Consider the following 16,448-nt stretch of genomic DNA (forward strand, 5'->3'; position numbering starts at 1 on the left):
GAATGCAACGTGAGGTAAAGGACGTCTTGATAGTGTCATTGTTGTCACCTGAAGTTGTGCTCGTCCTCCACGGCTCCATCTATCACCCCGCTACTCATGTCATTCTGATCAAATCGACTAGTCCAATCAACCATACCTTGAATCGCACTCTTTCCTTGAGACAGACTTCTCATAGTGACATGCATACTTGAAAGTCCATTGCCCGAAAAGCATCGCACGGCTCAGACATCAGAAAAGACCGTATGATATCGCCCAAACGAGAAAAACTCTACACCGGATGGAATAATACACCCTCACGCGCTCCCGAACTGCTCAGCTCGCCCAGACTATCAGACACTTCGGTCTATTGATCACTCCGACTTGGCTTGCAATCTCGTGCGCGTGCCCCTCTCTATCGACCAAAATCGTCCCGTCTAGAAGTACTTCATCTCGTCCTGAGTCCTGTATTGATGTGTAAAACAGAGATAAAACGGATGCTTGTCAGCTTCTATGCGTCGTCGTGTGTGTAAAGAGACCTCTTTTCGACTGACCTTCCTCGGAGGAACGCCGGCTCGGTACCCTTGTAGTACACGTCCTCCCAGAACTTGTCGAGACCGGGAGGCTTGCTCTCCTTGGCCTCGGTGACGGCCTGCTCGACTTCGGCCTTGGCCTTCTTGTCAATGTTCTTCAACTCCTTGTCGTCGAGCACGCCCCACTCGCTCAGGTAGGTCTTGATACCGTTGATGGCATCCTGGGTCGACCTCATCCTCTGGATCTCCTCTCGGGTTCGGTAGGTGGTACCGGGGTCCGACATCGAGTGACCACCGTATCGGTAGGTGACAAACTCGAGGACCAAAGGTCCCTTACCTGAGGTGGTCCACTCCTTGGCAAACTTGCACGCCTGGTGGACGGAAAGAACGTCCATACCGTTGGCCTGCGCGTCGAGTACGAGTTGTCATCAGCTTGCGGTGATCACATTCCGGAACTCGTCGTGCGACTCGACACCTACCTGGATACCGGGAATCTGGTCACCTCGGGTGAAGAAGTTGGTGTTTTGGGAAGACCTCTCGGCCGAGGTACCCATACCGTACTTGTTGTTCTCACAGACAAACACGCAGGGCAGGTTCCACAGCTTGGCCATGTTGTAAGCCTCGAACACCTGACCCTGGTTGGAAGCTCCGTCTCCGTACATGGCGAAAGTGACGGTGCTGTTGCCCAAGTACTTTTGGGCAAAGGCGATACCGGCTCCTACGGGAACCTGGGCACCGACGATTCCGTTACCTCCAAAGAACGAGGGGGTGAAGATGTGCATCGATCCTCCCTTTCCCTTGGACATTCCGGCCTCTCGTCCCAAAAGCTCGGCGATGACTCCCTTGACGGTACCGCCACGGAGGACGGCGAAGGGGTGGCATCGGTACGAGGTGATGATTCGGTCGTCGGCGTTGATGGCACTCTCCATACCGACAGCGACGGCTTCCTGCGAGACGTTAATCGCGATTGACACATATAGTGATCAGCCGTCGGTCATGTGTGCCTTTTCACAAGCCTTGCGAACTAACCTGACCGATAGCCAAGTGGCAGAAACCTCGAATCATCTTGGCCTTGTACAAAGCGTCACAAGCCTGCTCCATACGCCTCATCAATGTCTGAGACCGAGCCAAAGGGTTTGAGGTTAGCCTTGACGTCGCTCTTCACACTCGGTTTGGCAATGCATCACGCACCATCTGCGAGTAAAGCTCGACCATATTGTCCTTGGTCGTAGTGACCTCGAGCGAAGGGGGGTCACATCGGTACGAATGGAAAGTGTCGTTAGAGAGCTTGACGGTGAACTGTTAGAGTAAATCGAATATGTATCAGTAACGGGCAACGCCCATCTTGCCATTAGCCATCGAGATCGACCCATGCCAACTCACAGGCTCTGAACCTCCCTCGGGAAGCTCGCCAACTAAGGACGAAGCGGCAGCCGAAGTCTCCAAGAATCGAGCCTGAACACCGGCAACCTTCAGTGAGGACTGTCGAGAGAGGCAATGAGGCGACAAGGTCAGCTCGACCATGTCGTCGTCGTCGATGATTGCCGATCGTCGCTGTCACCACTCACAGCCCTGAGAGTTCGAGCCCCGACAGGACGCAGAGCAGCCCTGAAAGACATTGTTTTGGAGGGTGTGGGTCTGAGGTGGTCTTGAAGGATGGGAGGAGAAGGAAAGGAGCAGGGAGAGAGTAGGTGTAGGATGTGAAAGATGGAATCGACACTTGATCGGGAGTTTGAGAGCAGCGGGTTGGTGATGTTTTGCTTGGGGAATGCGAGAGCCGCAACCCACGAGCCGCCTCGCGCGCGGGACGGATAAAGAGAAATACAACAAGGTCTGCGAAGAGTCTCAGGTCAGTGAGACGAGAGAACACCTGACAGCACGATCTATACGATCAATACCCAGCTCCAGCTATGCATCTCTCAACCTATCCTGTCGCTCATATGGATGTCATTGTGAACGTTGTGTAGATATCAACTCTGTCATGACAGAAGACTAATTTGATACAAATGAGAGGGCACACGAGGCACAGCGAGCGAGATCCAGCAGCAACTCGCAAACAGAATGGCACAATATATGACTGAATCATTTCCTGTATAATGGGCAGAAGGATCCATATCAGCAACTGCGCCACGATGATCAAATCGACGGTCTCCACTTGCCTGTAGAATTGTCGCTTAAAGTTAAAGTACAGCTGCAAAACACCTCGATCGAACGAGGAACGGAAACCCCTATCGAGAAACAAGCCGTCCTGATGAGCATCGTCCTCGTGGCACGAATGCTGAGACACATCCCAGCTTACCGCTTGTGACTGTATTCCCACTCCTTGTCGACAATACGGAAAGCGATATCCTCGTAAGGCGGTCCAGCGGTAAACACGAGCAAGCAGGTGTCCGGGTCGTTCTTGTCCCGGACGAACTTGTACGAAGGGGTCTCCGTCTTGTCGCTGTGTATATGGGACTAGTCAGTTGTGGAGTCACGAATATCGATGGGGCTAGTACACACATGAGATCGGGGTAGAATATGTTGAACTTGTAACCCTGGACAACCTTGGGAGGCGGGTTGTCCGAACTACATGGCGGAACGGGGATTGTCAGCAAGATGATTACGAAACATAGCCACCTCAAGCCGCTCAGACCCACTCGTAATGCGTCTGGTTGTACTTGTTCCACTCGAATCCGGTATGGACCCGGTTGAAGAACCTCGGTTTCCTCGCTCTGAACTTGTCTTCCCACGTATAAGTCCCCGGGTTGAACAACCCTTCGTCGAGGTTGAAGAACTCTTCGTCCTCGTCCAAATTTTTCGCGGCTTCCTCTCTGTATAAACGTTCGGCAGCGAGATCGGCGAACGAGGGGGCGTTGACCGTCTCTTGAACGTTGGTAGCGCGTTGTGCTCGCGGAATAAAGGTCGTCGAGGTGACGAGTCGACGAGCGGCAAAGAGGGCACGCAGGCTCTCTTCCTCGTCGACGATGGGCAGCGATCGGTCCTCGTAAGACAATTCCTTGCCGTCCAATAGCTCGGGCGACATTTCCCTGTCGTACGGCTCGACCTGTTCGTCCTCTCCAGCCTCGCCCAGATCGTCCCCAAGGTCCATCTCCTCTGCAGCCAACTCGGCCGCCTGTCTCGCCGCCGCTGCCGGGTCGAGCGAGTCTCCACCAGCCATCTTGCCACCGAGCTCTTCCTGCACCTTGAGCGCTTGTTCTCGTTGACGTTGACGCAGCTGTTCGAGTCGGTTCTGCATGACGACCAGGTGGATTTGATGCAGCTTGGACTGTTTCAAACGAGAAGAACGTGGTATTTATCAGCATGCAACGAGACCTCCCAACTTAGTTTCGTCACTACCGACCTTGGCCTTCCACACCTCGAGACTCCTTAACAACCCCTCCCAATAATCCACATCGATCGGTTCCTTGCTAGCCCTGGCCAACTTCATCCTCACGCTCTGCTCGAGCGCCAAGAGCTGTTCGTGCGTCTTGCCCTCGAGCAGCCGGGCAATGTCCGTCTCGACCGCCACGTTGGTCGATCGACCTTGGGCGGCGTTGAGGGACGGGTCGCGTTCGAGGTGTTTTTGACGGATCCGATCGCGGCAGATCTTTTCCATGCACTGCGGGTGGGGTTCGATTGAATATATGTTAGTGTGATTCGCGAAGCTAAGCAAGTCTTTTTCGGAGAATCTCGCTCGACTCACCTCCCAGAATTCGATATTGACGGGCGCCTTTTCCAGGGACAGGTACATCTTGATATCCCCCGACAGCTCTTCCATGTCCTCCAGCGTGAGGTTCTCGAATATCAACCAAGGCTCGTCGATATCCCATTCCAACCCCGCGTCCTCCCAACCCCAAACGTCCTCTTCGCCCGGTCCCGTCAACCCGGCCCTGGCACCGCCGTCCCCTCCATTGGTCGGATCCGCAAATCTCAAGTTGATGGCCAAAAAGTCGATGGCTTTCGCTCGGTTCTCCCGCATCCTGATCCCCGCTCGACGTCGGGACTGTTCCAACTGGAAATCGTCCTCTTTCGCCACCCACTCGGCCATCTGCGCCGATTCCGCCAGTCGGGCCAGACGCGCTTCCTCTTCCTCCCGGAGCTGCATCTCGACCTCTCGTTCCGCTCGACGCTTGTTCAGACGTTCGAGCTCTTCCTTGGCTTCCAACCTCCTCACCTGATCCCGTCTCGCGGCCTCTTCGTCGCTGATCCCCAACTTCTTCTCCTGTTCCCGTTTCTTGACCCACTTGAACTGTTGACCGAGGTTGCTGTCCCCGAAAGGGTTGTCTTCGGCCGTATACATGCTGATCTCTGCGACCTGACGGGCGGCTTGGAGTTCGGCTTCACGGCGGCGGGCGGCTTTGGCTGCCTTCTTCTCGGCCTTTTTGAGCGAGTGAGGGGAGGGGGATCGTGAGCTATGAGGAGGGTTCGGAGCGGATTGGACAAAGGTTCTTTCAGTCACCGAGCAGAATGAAGATGGATTGAAAGTGGCAGGCGGGACTGACCGGTGTCGTTTCTTCTTGTCCTTTTCTCCCCTATCCCGACTCTCGCTCCGATCTCTCCGTCGCTTCGAATATCTCTCCCGACTCCTACTCCTACTATCACTCCTGCCCTTTCTACGATCATCGTCGTCCTTGCGGTGCCGTCTTGCCTCGCGATCGTCGACATCCCGGTCTCTCGTTCGATGTCGATCGGATGATGCGGGCTCGTCCCGGTCTCGGTCTCGACGACGGTCGTCCGAGCGGTATCGATCGTCTCTCTCTTCGTAGCGTGATGACATTGTCGTCTTGTAGTTGCTGGGTTGTTGTTGTTCGATGCTAGACTGTATCGATGATGATCATAGATCATAGAAGCATGTCTAGCATGTCTAGAGATGCCGGGGTAGCCCACGGTTTAGCGGACATCAAAGTGTTTATCAGGGTTATCATGGATGTCCGTGCGTGCTTGATGTGTGTGGTTGATGACGCGCAGCCTCTCTCTCCCCCCTCGCCCCTCTGGTCGTCGTCGTCGCTCCTCGTCATCCCATCCACTGCGACACACAGAGGGACATCAACCTCAGACACCGATCATCAACCCATCATTTCACACTCTGGACAGCCTCCTCAAACTCTACCTAGTAACCTACAAACAACCACATAACAGGCAAACACACATACACAATATGGCTGACGAAGGTAAGACACCCCTGTCATCCTCCCTTTCTCTCCCCCTCCGCTCGCTCGTCTCCCACACCCACGTCGCATCATCGAAAGCGCTCGAAGAGGAAATCAACAACCACCAGAACCTGGGCAGGCAACTCATCGATAGGTAGAAAATGGAAGATCCAGGAAGCAAGGAATTGCAGCGGTTCAGGCGATCGGACGATTCGACGGTCGACCCTGATCGATCGATTGATGAGCGTGGAACCCTCTCGAGCTGGTCGCGCGCATCGGTTGATGTGGTGTGAGAGGGAAACAACGAGCAGACAAACGGGATGTGTTGTCCGGCTCCACCTTGAGGTCCGAACACACAGGAGCATATTGGTGAACACGATCCAGATGCTCTCTCTCGGGGATGGCCGTGGGATGGAATCGGTGTATTTCCTCTCTGGCCGTCATCAACCACCGAGGCATTCAACCCCCCTTGTCCTCCCTCTGTTCTTCCTGGATTCCGTTCGAAAACGCTGATTTGTCCTGTATCGAGATCGCTGACAACTCTCTCGTTCGTTTTCCTCTTGGTTCTCTGACAGGTACCAACGTTGTCCCCGAGGCACAGAAGGCCGGATGGTCGTCTTTCATCAAGGTTCGTCTCCGCCATGTTGTTCTTTCTCTTCTCGCTCGATACTAACTTTGCCGACACCGTCTTCCCTGTGCCCTAACAGTCGCTGGCCAGCATGACCGGCGATCTCTCGAGCATGACTGCCCCTCCCTTTATCCTCTCCCCGACCTCGCTCACCGAGTTCCCCGCTTACTGGGGAGAACGACCCGAGCTCTTTGCCGATATCGCTCAAGGCAGGGACGAGCAGGAGAGGGCCGAGAGGGTCTTGAGGTGGTTCATCTGTACCCTCAAGGGACAGTACACCGTGAGTCTTCTCCCTCCAGGCGATGGAAGGCGGTCGGGAAGGCTAATTTGATAACGCTGGTATCGCGTGGTCAGACCCGTAACGAGAAGATGGGATCCGAGAAGAAGCCCCTCAACCCCGTACTGGGAGAGTAAGTCCTTGTCATCTAATGCTCTGCTACATTGTCCCACTCACGCAGGACGCTGATGTATCGCTCGATCGTCGTTGAACAGGCAATTCTTTGGAGTCTGGCCCAACGTCAACGGACGGGGGGACACCCACTTGATCGTCGAGCAGGTCTCTCACCACCCCCCTATCGTAAGCCTGCCCTGAACAAATATTCGAACAGCCCAAGGCGATTGACACTGATCTACCGTACGACCCGGGCAGACCGCCTACCACTTGGAGAACAAGCAGGCTGGTGTCGCGCTCTCGGGTCACTCGGGGCAGAAGACCAGTTTCAGCAGCGGTTCCATTATCGGTTAGTCCGACGCGGCTGCTCGTCGTCGTTGCGATGCGAGAAGGGCAAGAGTTGACCTTTTAACTCATCTGAATTCACAGTCAAGCAGAACGGACATGCCACCTTGACCATCACGCTTCCGAATGGAAAGAAGGAGAACTACTTGATCACCCTGCGTGAGTTTCGCCACATGTATTTCAATCATCCTTGCAACGCAACTGACCTGTCTTGACACGTTACGACGACCTCTGTAGCGAAGTTGCAGATCCAGGGTTTGATCTGGGGTTCGCCTTACATCGAGTTGGCCGACTCGACCGCCATCTCAAGTGACACCGGTTACGTCGCCACCATCGATTACAAGGGGAAGGGTGAGTCTGCGCTCACCGCCTTGCCGTGCATCGATTTGTGGCCCTGAGCTGACCCTTGGCGACACCATTTAGGATGGGTTTCGGGCAAGGCCCATTCGTACAAGGCCACCTTGACGCACAACGGCAAGTCGGTGAAGAGCTACGAAGGAACTTGGACCGGGATCGGCAAGGTCCACAAGACGGAAGAGGTCTTTACCGACTCGACCGTGCCCAAGACCGAGGTCTCAGTCAAGCCCATCGAGGAGCAGGGCGAGTGGGAGAGCAGGAGGTTGTGGTCCAAGGTGGCCAACGGGATCAGGACCGGTGACTACGATGCCGCCTCGCGAGACAAGAGCAGGATCGAGGTGAGTCTTTCGCAAAGAGCAGCTTTGCGCAAACCGGCACCAGCTGATGCATATGTATAACCGACCCTTGCGTCCACAGAACGAGCAGAGGCAAATGCGAAAAGACGAAGCCGCCGCCGGATCGTCTTGGCAGCTCAGGTACTTCCAGCACGTCGACAGCGACCCCGTCTACCGACAGTTGGCCAAGGCCATCAAGGGTGTACCCGAGGAGGAGGACGCTTACCTGATCGTTAGGTCGTGAGCTGTAATCACGGCAGCAACGACGGCGATGGGGACGTGACGCAGGGCGTGGCAGGATAGACGGTGAAATTTCCGTGCTTTTGTGCTTTTTCTCTCGGTGGCGTCTTCTAGGCTCTCTGTTTCCTTGATTCGATCACGGGTCAAACGGGGACGAGAGGCAATAGACGACTCCTCTTTTTCCGTATCTTGTGCTGCTTTTATTCGTACGCTTCCTAGCCCCGTTCACTGCCGCTTCGGCTAGGACGTGGAATAGTGTTTCATTTCCCGTCGTCTCTCTATTTCGAGGGCGCTCAAACGTGTATTTATGATACCATGGAGAAACAAGATTGAGAATGCGCATCTGATGGCTTGTTGGCACAGGACGTCCGTGCGCCTTGTCAACCCGAAGCAATTCATGATCTATGATGAGTTCCTGCGTTGGTGAACATGGTAAGCTGGCTCTCGTATGCTGCTCGTCGGATATACATCCTGGCACGGCTTTGCGCTTCGTCCTGGAAGGCCCTGACGGTAACACATTGTACGTTGATGAGTTCAGAGAAGGTAATACAGGTGTCGTAGGGCAGTGAGCGGGAAAGGTAATTGTTCAAGCTCTCCAATTCTGACTGAACGCCACCCGGACAAATGGGGTACCGGCTGTAGTAGAGGCAGTAATAGGTCACCCTTTCACGGTACTCCGGCTTGAGTAGGTCCGCCTCTGTGAGCCCTGGGAATTCGGCTTTGTGCAGGAGTTGATGGGGGAATGACGCACGAAGTAAACGTCAGCTCCGTATCCCAGCAGAGCTGCCATACGGCAGGGTCATCTTCCAAATCGGCGGCAAAAATAATGCTCTCGATTGCAACGCTAGGGCGTATCGGCTTAGTTTGGGCCCCCATCTCCATCTTGAACGTGTCTTTGTTGACTGTCATGTGAAATTCAAGGAAAACATCTTCATCTTTGTATTGGCTCTGAAATGTTCTTCGGGCCGTCTATCCTTGTATATCAACTTGGTAACGGTTCCAACCTTCTGAAGTCGTCAGATAGATATCCCTGGGGTGAGCCAGAACCTTGCATTGTTCTATGTTTCCAATGAAAATATCGATGAGGTTCTGAAGTCATAAAATCAAGAAGCGGATCCTTCGGTGGAGGGAACAAATTTGTTTGTCACTTTAGTGTCATATCGTAGCCATACAGTTATTTCGACCAACGCTATCAGCAAAAAATACAAAACGTCCTGACCATCTAAATGCAGGTCTATCGAGTCTCTCAGCGCTGCGACCAGGAGCGAGAGATGCCGAGCAGTTCTTGCGAACCCTCCGTGATATATAGCTGTTCCGTCGCGGAGCGCGATGTCCAGGACAGCTGCTTTCTGAGTATAAGTGCCTATCGTGATGAAATTGTTACGTCAGTACGAAAGACCGGGTAATCGAAATGAAGTCGCCATCCGAAACTGACCTGCTGGGCAGAGTATGTTCGCTGATCGCGCTCAAACACCTCCTTGACCTCTTCATCGCACCCCTCACCGAGTACGTCGAGATCCTCTAGAATCGCCGAGTATAGATGAGTCGTGACTCTAGCCTCGGTCTCCTTGCGGATGGCTGATGGGGTGGCTCGTTGAAGGGTATTCGGGATCGAATTCATGGCGTTAGACAAGTTGAACGCCAAGATCTTGCTCGTCTCCGAAATTATGCGGCGCGCTTGTGCCCAGTTGTTGCGCGAAACCAGCAGCACGGCGCGGGTCATGGATTCACTCGCAAGCAACTCTGCCTTGCGTCGCAGAATTTCGGGAGCGGCGACTTGCTTGCTTGGTTGAGAGGCTGAAAGCGTGATCATGAGGAGCCGAGGGTCGCTGAGACGAGCGATCTGTCTCCTAGCCGCCGGGTCCATGTACTGGCAGTCGACGGACAGTAACGGGATTTCTTCCAGTGCTCCCTCTTCCCACATCTGGTTCAGGTTCGAGTCGGCGGAGTGAGGCTCGGCATTCGCGATGCTTCTCGTCTTTTGGACTTGATGGAGGCTCGATCCGGCAGAATGGGCATCGTCATCGGAAGGGTCGCCATTCTCGTCCACAGAGCCGGACCGTTCCCGTTCCAAGTCCACCAGAACTTCGATCTTGGATCCTGATACCAGGTGTCCCAAGTCGACTTCGCTTGTATGACCATCCGTCGAGATCATGGTGCTTTGAGCTCCCTGAACGCGTCGGATACGGAATTGAGGCACCGTTGCCGATAGCGACAACTTGACCGAACCCATGACGATGCTCATCAAGCCGCCCAGAATACCGGCGCAGACGTCTACAAGATGATGATGGTTAGATGTTGAAATCGCGGTAGAGGCGTATCGAACCAAGCCACTCACCTCTGAGCTGATTCCAATCGTGAGTCAGAGAGACATAAGTGCCATGCGTGGCATTGGAAAGCAGCCATAGAGGACTTGGCTCGTGGCTCTTGGTGAAACCAACAGCATGGATCGGTACACTGCGAGGAAGGGTCAGTTGCAAGTTCATGTGAATGACAGGCGCGCAGATAGAGAACTGACTTGGCTGCTTCGAGTCGAGCTATAACCAAGTCCATGCTGGACCGGCTAGGAATCCCACCCGTGTCGCTGACCACGATCATACCGCTGATCGGGTTCTTGCCTTTTCGTTGTAGAGTATTATCCAGCGAAGCGTTCACGGCGCTCACGATGTCTATTTGCTCATCTCTTGTCCCTGGCACGGCAAATTGCTCGTACGTATCTCCCTCGTTATCGACCAAACTCAGGACAAATTTGTCAAGGCGTTTTCGACTCTCGTAGCGGGTTGCATTGAGGAAAGGAGTTCGCTTGACCCAACCGTCAAATCCGGCCTGATAAGCGACGATACAGATCCTGTCATGATTGCCTAAGGAGGCAACAATAAAATTGAGGGTAGAAGAGACGAGGTCCAGCTTGAGGGTTGTGGAAGCGGACGCGGGACTCTTCATCGAAGGGACGGGGACGACAATGACTAGGTCGAGGGGGGTATGGACAGGTGCAAGAGGCTTGGCTACCGAAACGTCACTAGTAGTCTGCAGTGAAACAGCCGAGGACATGCTTTCCTTTCGGAACTGCGTTGCCGAGACGACCTGCTCCTGGATCCCCATCCGAGCGAGTTTACTCGATATGCCCGAATTAGGTGGTGAGACGGGTGTCATCGGTATAGCGGAGCTGGCACCGTTACATTCCGCTAGAGCCATGTTCAGGGTGTTCATCCAGAGAGATTGGGCGGACTTGTCGCGAAAGACCAGAATGAAGCTCTCGATGTTCGTCGCCTTCATCTGAATGGTCACGCTCAACTCTCCTGCGAGCGAGGAGTCTACGATCCGAGATACGTCCCTAAAGTAGATCCTGCCCTTCAACTTGAGAGGCGCCTTAGACTTTTTCGAATTTCTGTCATCCCCGCCACGAAGATTGTTGCTGCTAGAGCTCGAAGTGAGTAGTGATTTCAATCCCCGCTTCTTTTCCTCGGCAACGCAGACGATAGCCATGTCGTACAAGAAGACCATGATGTCCAGTACGAACTGTCCTTTGCGGACCTGGAGTATGTCGAACAGGCGGATCCGGCCCAGAGTATCGAGTCCGCTGCTCTTGAAGTCGGCTAGTCGATGCTTCAGATCGGCTGCGACGTGAGCAAAGGGGTCCGGGCCTAGAGACCTCGCAGAGCTAGGTGGGACGCTACTGTCTGGAGTGGCAGGCACCGCGCTCGAGAGACCGCCTATCGTCCGCGCCCTCGGCATTCCAGATTGACTGTCGATCGAAGCTGGGGATTCCGCATCCCTGCTTTTGTAAAAAGGTCGTCGTCCTGATGGCGGGACTTGTACCGTGATCATACAGGTCAAACCCCTCTTGGCGTTATCAACCCTTTTGGAGATGATGCTGTGCTCGGCCTTGACGGTAATGGTGGGAACGACGACCTGGGGGATCATGGACCCGCTACCACTGGTCTTCCGGGGAATGTCGACGGGGTCGTCGGCTTCCTGCTCGTTCTTGTCGGCTGAAGAGGCAAACGACGACATAGACGCCGCGTCAACCATGGGGCTCCTCGTCGCCTTGGTAAACTCGCTCGGAAGCTGTCCACGAGACGACGTCGTGATGTTGTTGCCTCGTCTTGAGCGGTTCGTCCCATTGCTTCCCTCCAAACCCATCATGGCGGCAAACTTGTCGTTCCCGCCTCCCTTGTTCCCGCCTCCCTGGAACACCTCATCCTGGTCCAAGCGCATCGGCTGACGACACACGCCACACACGCCCAAGTCTCGACGCGAGAGCGCCAATTTTACGGGACCATATACCGCAGTGAAACAGGCCTGTCATGGGAGTCAGACGTTGAAGCGATCAGTCACCGCAAAGCCTGTGCGGAATCGAGACTCTGAGACTCACATGATGCAGACTATGACCACAGGCGGAGGTGACGTTCGGCTTCTCCCCTGCCAAGCGGTACAAAGGGTTCAAGCTCTCGCAACAGATCACGCAGACCTCGTCATCGAGCTTTTCCATGTCCTCCGGAGCGACCAATGTGACCTGAGGCATACTGATGGAATGTGTCATCCCGCGTGCCGAACCGAGTGTTCCGGGGCTGTTCATTCCCGTATGATGATTGTAGAATTCAAAGCTGCCCGATGTGGTAGGATTGGGCGAGTTGCGCGAGGCAAAGGGGTGTGCAGAGCCACTGTCGGATTGAGTGGCAGCGAGGGAACTCCTGCGTGACGAAGGGTTATAGGACAAGTGGAGCGGTCTGATGGTGGTGTTGTTGCTGGGTACCGTCAAAGACTGAGTCGACTTGGAAGCGGTCGTCGAGATCGACCCGGACCTTTCTACCCGTATATGGTCGTTGACAGTGCGGATGGGTTCTTCCAGCACGAAACGCTTGTCGCCTGATTCCCAACCTTGTTGATTTCTTCTTCCGTGCAAATCCGAAGCGCTCGATGTGGCGAAGATCGAATGCACGTCGGTGTCTGTCCCACTAGCTCCTGTACCTCGGCGTGAAGAGGCAGACGAGAGCGATTTAACGTTTGGAGAGTATGGATCGACCTTGATGTCCACCTCGTGCTTTTCATCCGGGTTGCCCGTGCTGCTAACGTCGTTCTCCTTGTCGTAGTCAAATCCCTTTTCAAGGACCGAAGTGACGTCGAAAAAGAGCGGACTACCGCCATCTGGTGTTATGGGGAATCGATAAGACCTGGTGGTGGAGCCATCTATCGTAGCCTGTTGATCACCATGAGGAGTGGAAAGTCCCTTTGAATCGGATCCTAGGTCCTTTGTGAGGGTCTCGAGGGATGACGAGTGTCCACTGGGTCTTGAAGATGCATCAGGTCGAGTCCCATTCGACTTGTTGCTCACAGGCCTTTGGAGGTCGAGTTCCCGTAAAGGATTCGCGTACAGCCCTCCTTCTTCCTCCCGTTCGTCTTCCTGACCACGCACGTACGCCTTGATACGAACGGATTCTCGGGCGGAATATGCGTCGTCCTTGGGAAGTGGATGTCGTATTAACCTGGCCTTTGAGCCAAACGTCCCGGAGCCGCTCGAACTCGAGGTCATAAGCCCCGTGTCGGTCGAGGTCGAGGTGCTTGGCGAGAACTCGGTATGGGACAAGGCGAGTGATGGGATCGAGTAGGATGTATCGACTGAGCGACTGGAATGTATGGAGTGTGCCGACGATCGAACAGGTAATTGTCGCAGAGGAAGTTGAGGTGGCGATGAGAACTGAATGTCGGTCAACGAAGACTCCTCGGGTACCCTTGGCAGCTGAGGCGGTGCGAGGTGCCTGTTTGACGCCGAGTAGGTCGACAGTCGTGGTGACCTCCGAGCGTGGATGTCCTTTGACGATTCGTCTGAAATCTGAAGACCGGTCTCTACCTGAAGGTAGCCTGCCATGATGTTGTCGGGCAGCCACTGAAGGATCCTTTGATGGAACTGACGTCTCGTGTGGTCGGAAAACGCCGTCTCGAGATCCGGAAGGGATCTGGTTCGAAGTAAAAGTGATGACGAAGAGGGAGATGATCTCGTGGTCGTGGGTCGATCGGAATCTTGTCGCTGAATGACTATTCTTCCGAGTGAACAGAGTTCACCGAGTCTATCGACTTCATTCGACGTCGTCGTCGGATCCCAGGATACGATTCTCCTTGGATCTTTATGGGAATCCGAAATCGATGTCGAGTTGATGCCTGGATCGCGTCGGCATTGGTGTTTGATGTGATGGTGATGATGTTTGATGGTATACGGCGACGAACAATAACAGAACAACAACGTGGAACGATTGTCAGCGATCGAGGGTGAGGCGATAGAACGGAACGGGAAGGAAGAGGGAGAGCGGGAGAGAGGTTCGATCGAAGGACTGATCGATCGATGGAAACGATCATCGCACGGACGTTGTGTCGTCTCGCTTGTGCATGTTTGATTAGGTTTCAGATGATCGTCGACTGTCGCCGAGGTGGCAACAACAAAGGGAGCGCGACATTGCGACAGGGAGAAAAAGGTATGGATGCCCGAGTCACGGGGGGGGGGATTTTCCCGATGATCAAACATTCTGATGGAAAACGTTTCAACTCACAGCAATCCCTTTGCCAACTCGTGATCGAATCCAGCCGATCATGGTCCAACCCCCTGGGAAGCCCTGTGACGCGACTCGTCCCGCCACTCAGACCGTCCTCGACGTCTTCCTCCTCGTCGACCGCCTGAGGGATCAAGGGGAACCCGCTCGCCATCCTCTCGAGATCCACGATGGCCGTCGGCGTCTGAGGGTCGTACATCGAGATCCAATCAGACAGTCCTGCGCCCGTGCTCGCCCGTCTCGGTCGAAGGGTCGTGGCCAGGCTGGCAGGTCGACTTCGGTACCGCGATGATCGTCCCGCCGCGACGCCACCACGAGGGTCCTTTGACGAAGATCCAAAGGAGTGTTCACGTTGCATCGCGTCATCATGACGTTCGAGGATCGTTTCACCAGGTCTCATCTCCAAGATGATCGGCATGAAACCCGACGACGACGATGACGCTGACGTCGAGGATGAAGATGGTGATGGCGCCCGGATCTCGGTCTGATCCCTTGAAACGCGCGTCCTCATATCAAACGTCGGAAGCGTCGGGCTGATCGAATCGTCCTCGTCCATGTTCAGTTCTGTTTGGCGAAACTCCCGATCAGCCGCCCTGTACGTTTGATCTATCCGATATGAAACGCTTCTTGGGCTCACCTGCAAGGATCCCCTCTGCATCAGCTGTTGACATCCTAATTCCAGCCCGCACTCCACTCCCGCTCTCCCCACTCTCAGAGCTCGGGCTGGCCCGGTGCAGATACTCGGCCTCGTCATCAAACAGGTCCAACTCGAGCGGGATGCCAGAAGGGTAAGCTATCGACTCGGGTCGAAACACGGACGAGGTCGAGGTCGAGGCTATTGCTGGGGAAAACGGTGACCGGGAGGAAGAAAACTTGGACGAGGTCGAGGTCGGCGGGACGGTGAACAGGTCGGCGAAGTCCGCCAGTTCGTCGAAATCGCTCATGTCGAGGATCTGTATGCTGGATTCGCGTGAATGCATGGTTCTGGGCGGGAGATCTTGCTAACGATGTAGAAACGCAGACACGATATCACGATAATACTAGAGACGGACGAAGGAATGGTGCACGAAGATGATGATGATGATGATGGGCATCCATGTTGTGATCAACACAGCAGAGTTGCACACGATTCATACGCCCTCGATCATGGGTCGTCGTGAACAAAAAAAAAAGGCATCAACGAAACGTAGGACTCAAAGCCATGTGTCCACGATCTCCGTGGCTGTATCTATCCACCGATTCGGTGTTGATACCATGTCTTGGGCCCACAGCCGATCGTTGATCGTTGTACTCATCGAGCTCATGTCTCGCTCCCGGCGAGCCAGCCTCGTGGCTAAAGAACAAAGAGCGACGTCCAGGGGGCCTGGTGCGTGGGGGTGTCACCCCATTCCGAGTCAGACAAGACCCATCATCCCGGCTCGTCCGGTATCTGGGAGATAGTGGATTGTAGATGGGTGGCTGTAATGACCGAGGCTGACGCGTACAATTGCCACAAGAAGCCAAGGTTTTCGTCGGGATGGCTCGCAGCTCGAAGGAGAGATTGTGCCTCCAAGCGGTGGACAAGACGGGACGCCGCCATGGAGCGAGGTAGGAAGATCAATCTATCTCAAACCGCAACACTACCGTCCGTCGCCATCGAGACCCCAGAGCGATCATCGATAGCGGGAGACGCAGAGAGAGCACCGCCTTGGCTTGAACGTCGACCGCAAGGTGTTTTCGGCTCACCGCATCGCTTTGAGTTGGTTCCTGGTTTCGATGAGCTCGGTTCGGTTAGACATTCTAGAAACGTTTTCCAGCAACGCCCACCCACAAGCCACCAACAAGAGAGAGAGATAGAGAGATGGGTCGGTCTATCAGATTGTCCACGATCGAGAGGAGGGCTGAAGAGGAGGGAGAGCGAGGGATGCAAGTCTCTCCTGGGCGGACAAAAAGGAACGAGAATCGGACTAACTGGGCGATCGCCGAG

General features: G+C 54.6%; 4 protein-coding genes across 4 annotated transcripts; 1 reads left to right on the plus strand and 3 right to left on the minus strand.

Moving 5' to 3' along the window:
• Positions 1–150: 150 nt before the first annotated feature.
• HD553DRAFT_309399 (dehydrogenase E1 component-domain-containing protein) lies at positions 151–2,246 on the minus strand. Its single transcript, XM_046179679.1, has 7 exons — positions 2,078–2,246; positions 1,893–1,991; positions 1,701–1,808; positions 1,539–1,625; positions 989–1,456; positions 531–913; positions 151–441 (listed from the first exon to the last, which is right to left on the minus strand). Exons 1-7 carry the CDS (start codon positions 2,126–2,128, stop codon positions 414–416), a joined length of 1,224 nt encoding a protein of 407 aa, XP_046037341.1. The 5' UTR covers positions 2,129–2,246; the 3' UTR covers positions 151–413.
• Positions 2,247–2,441: 195 nt separating this feature from the next.
• HD553DRAFT_309401 (mid region of cactin-domain-containing protein) lies at positions 2,442–5,295 on the minus strand. Its single transcript, XM_046179680.1, has 8 exons — positions 4,994–5,295; positions 4,195–4,903; positions 3,853–4,110; positions 3,149–3,777; positions 3,012–3,077; positions 2,809–2,952; positions 2,669–2,737; positions 2,442–2,598 (listed from the first exon to the last, which is right to left on the minus strand). Exons 1-8 carry the CDS (start codon positions 5,266–5,268, stop codon positions 2,592–2,594), a joined length of 2,157 nt encoding a protein of 718 aa, XP_046037342.1. The 5' UTR covers positions 5,269–5,295; the 3' UTR covers positions 2,442–2,591.
• A 185-nt stretch (positions 5,296–5,480) lies between these two features.
• Positions 5,481–8,284, plus strand: HD553DRAFT_309402 (uncharacterized protein). The gene is made up of 10 exons (XM_046179681.1): positions 5,481–5,662; positions 6,217–6,269; positions 6,349–6,549; positions 6,624–6,679; positions 6,762–6,846; positions 6,919–7,009; positions 7,090–7,164; positions 7,243–7,356; positions 7,429–7,700; positions 7,780–8,284. The coding sequence occupies exons 1-10, from the start codon at positions 5,650–5,652 to the stop codon at positions 7,939–7,941; spliced, it is 1,122 nt and encodes a 373-aa protein (XP_046037343.1). The 5' UTR covers positions 5,481–5,649; the 3' UTR covers positions 7,942–8,284.
• Positions 8,285–9,183: 899 nt separating this feature from the next.
• On the minus strand, positions 9,184–12,429 carry HD553DRAFT_271121 (Pleckstrin homology domain-containing protein; the record flags this gene model as incomplete). The annotated part of the gene is made up of 6 exons (XM_046177694.1): positions 9,184–9,300; positions 9,373–10,211; positions 10,276–10,394; positions 10,456–12,063; positions 12,133–12,239; positions 12,313–12,429. The coding sequence occupies 6 exons, from the start codon at positions 12,427–12,429 to the stop codon at positions 9,184–9,186; spliced, it is 2,907 nt and encodes a 968-aa protein (XP_046037344.1).
• Positions 12,430–16,448: the final 4,019 nt, after the last annotated feature.

The sequence above is a fragment of the Filobasidium floriforme genome (genome assembly GCF_021052385.1).
Source record: "Filobasidium floriforme strain CBS 6241 chromosome Unknown HD553scaffold_8, whole genome shotgun sequence".
Classification (NCBI taxonomy): domain Eukaryota; kingdom Fungi; phylum Basidiomycota; class Tremellomycetes; order Filobasidiales; family Filobasidiaceae; genus Filobasidium; species Filobasidium floriforme.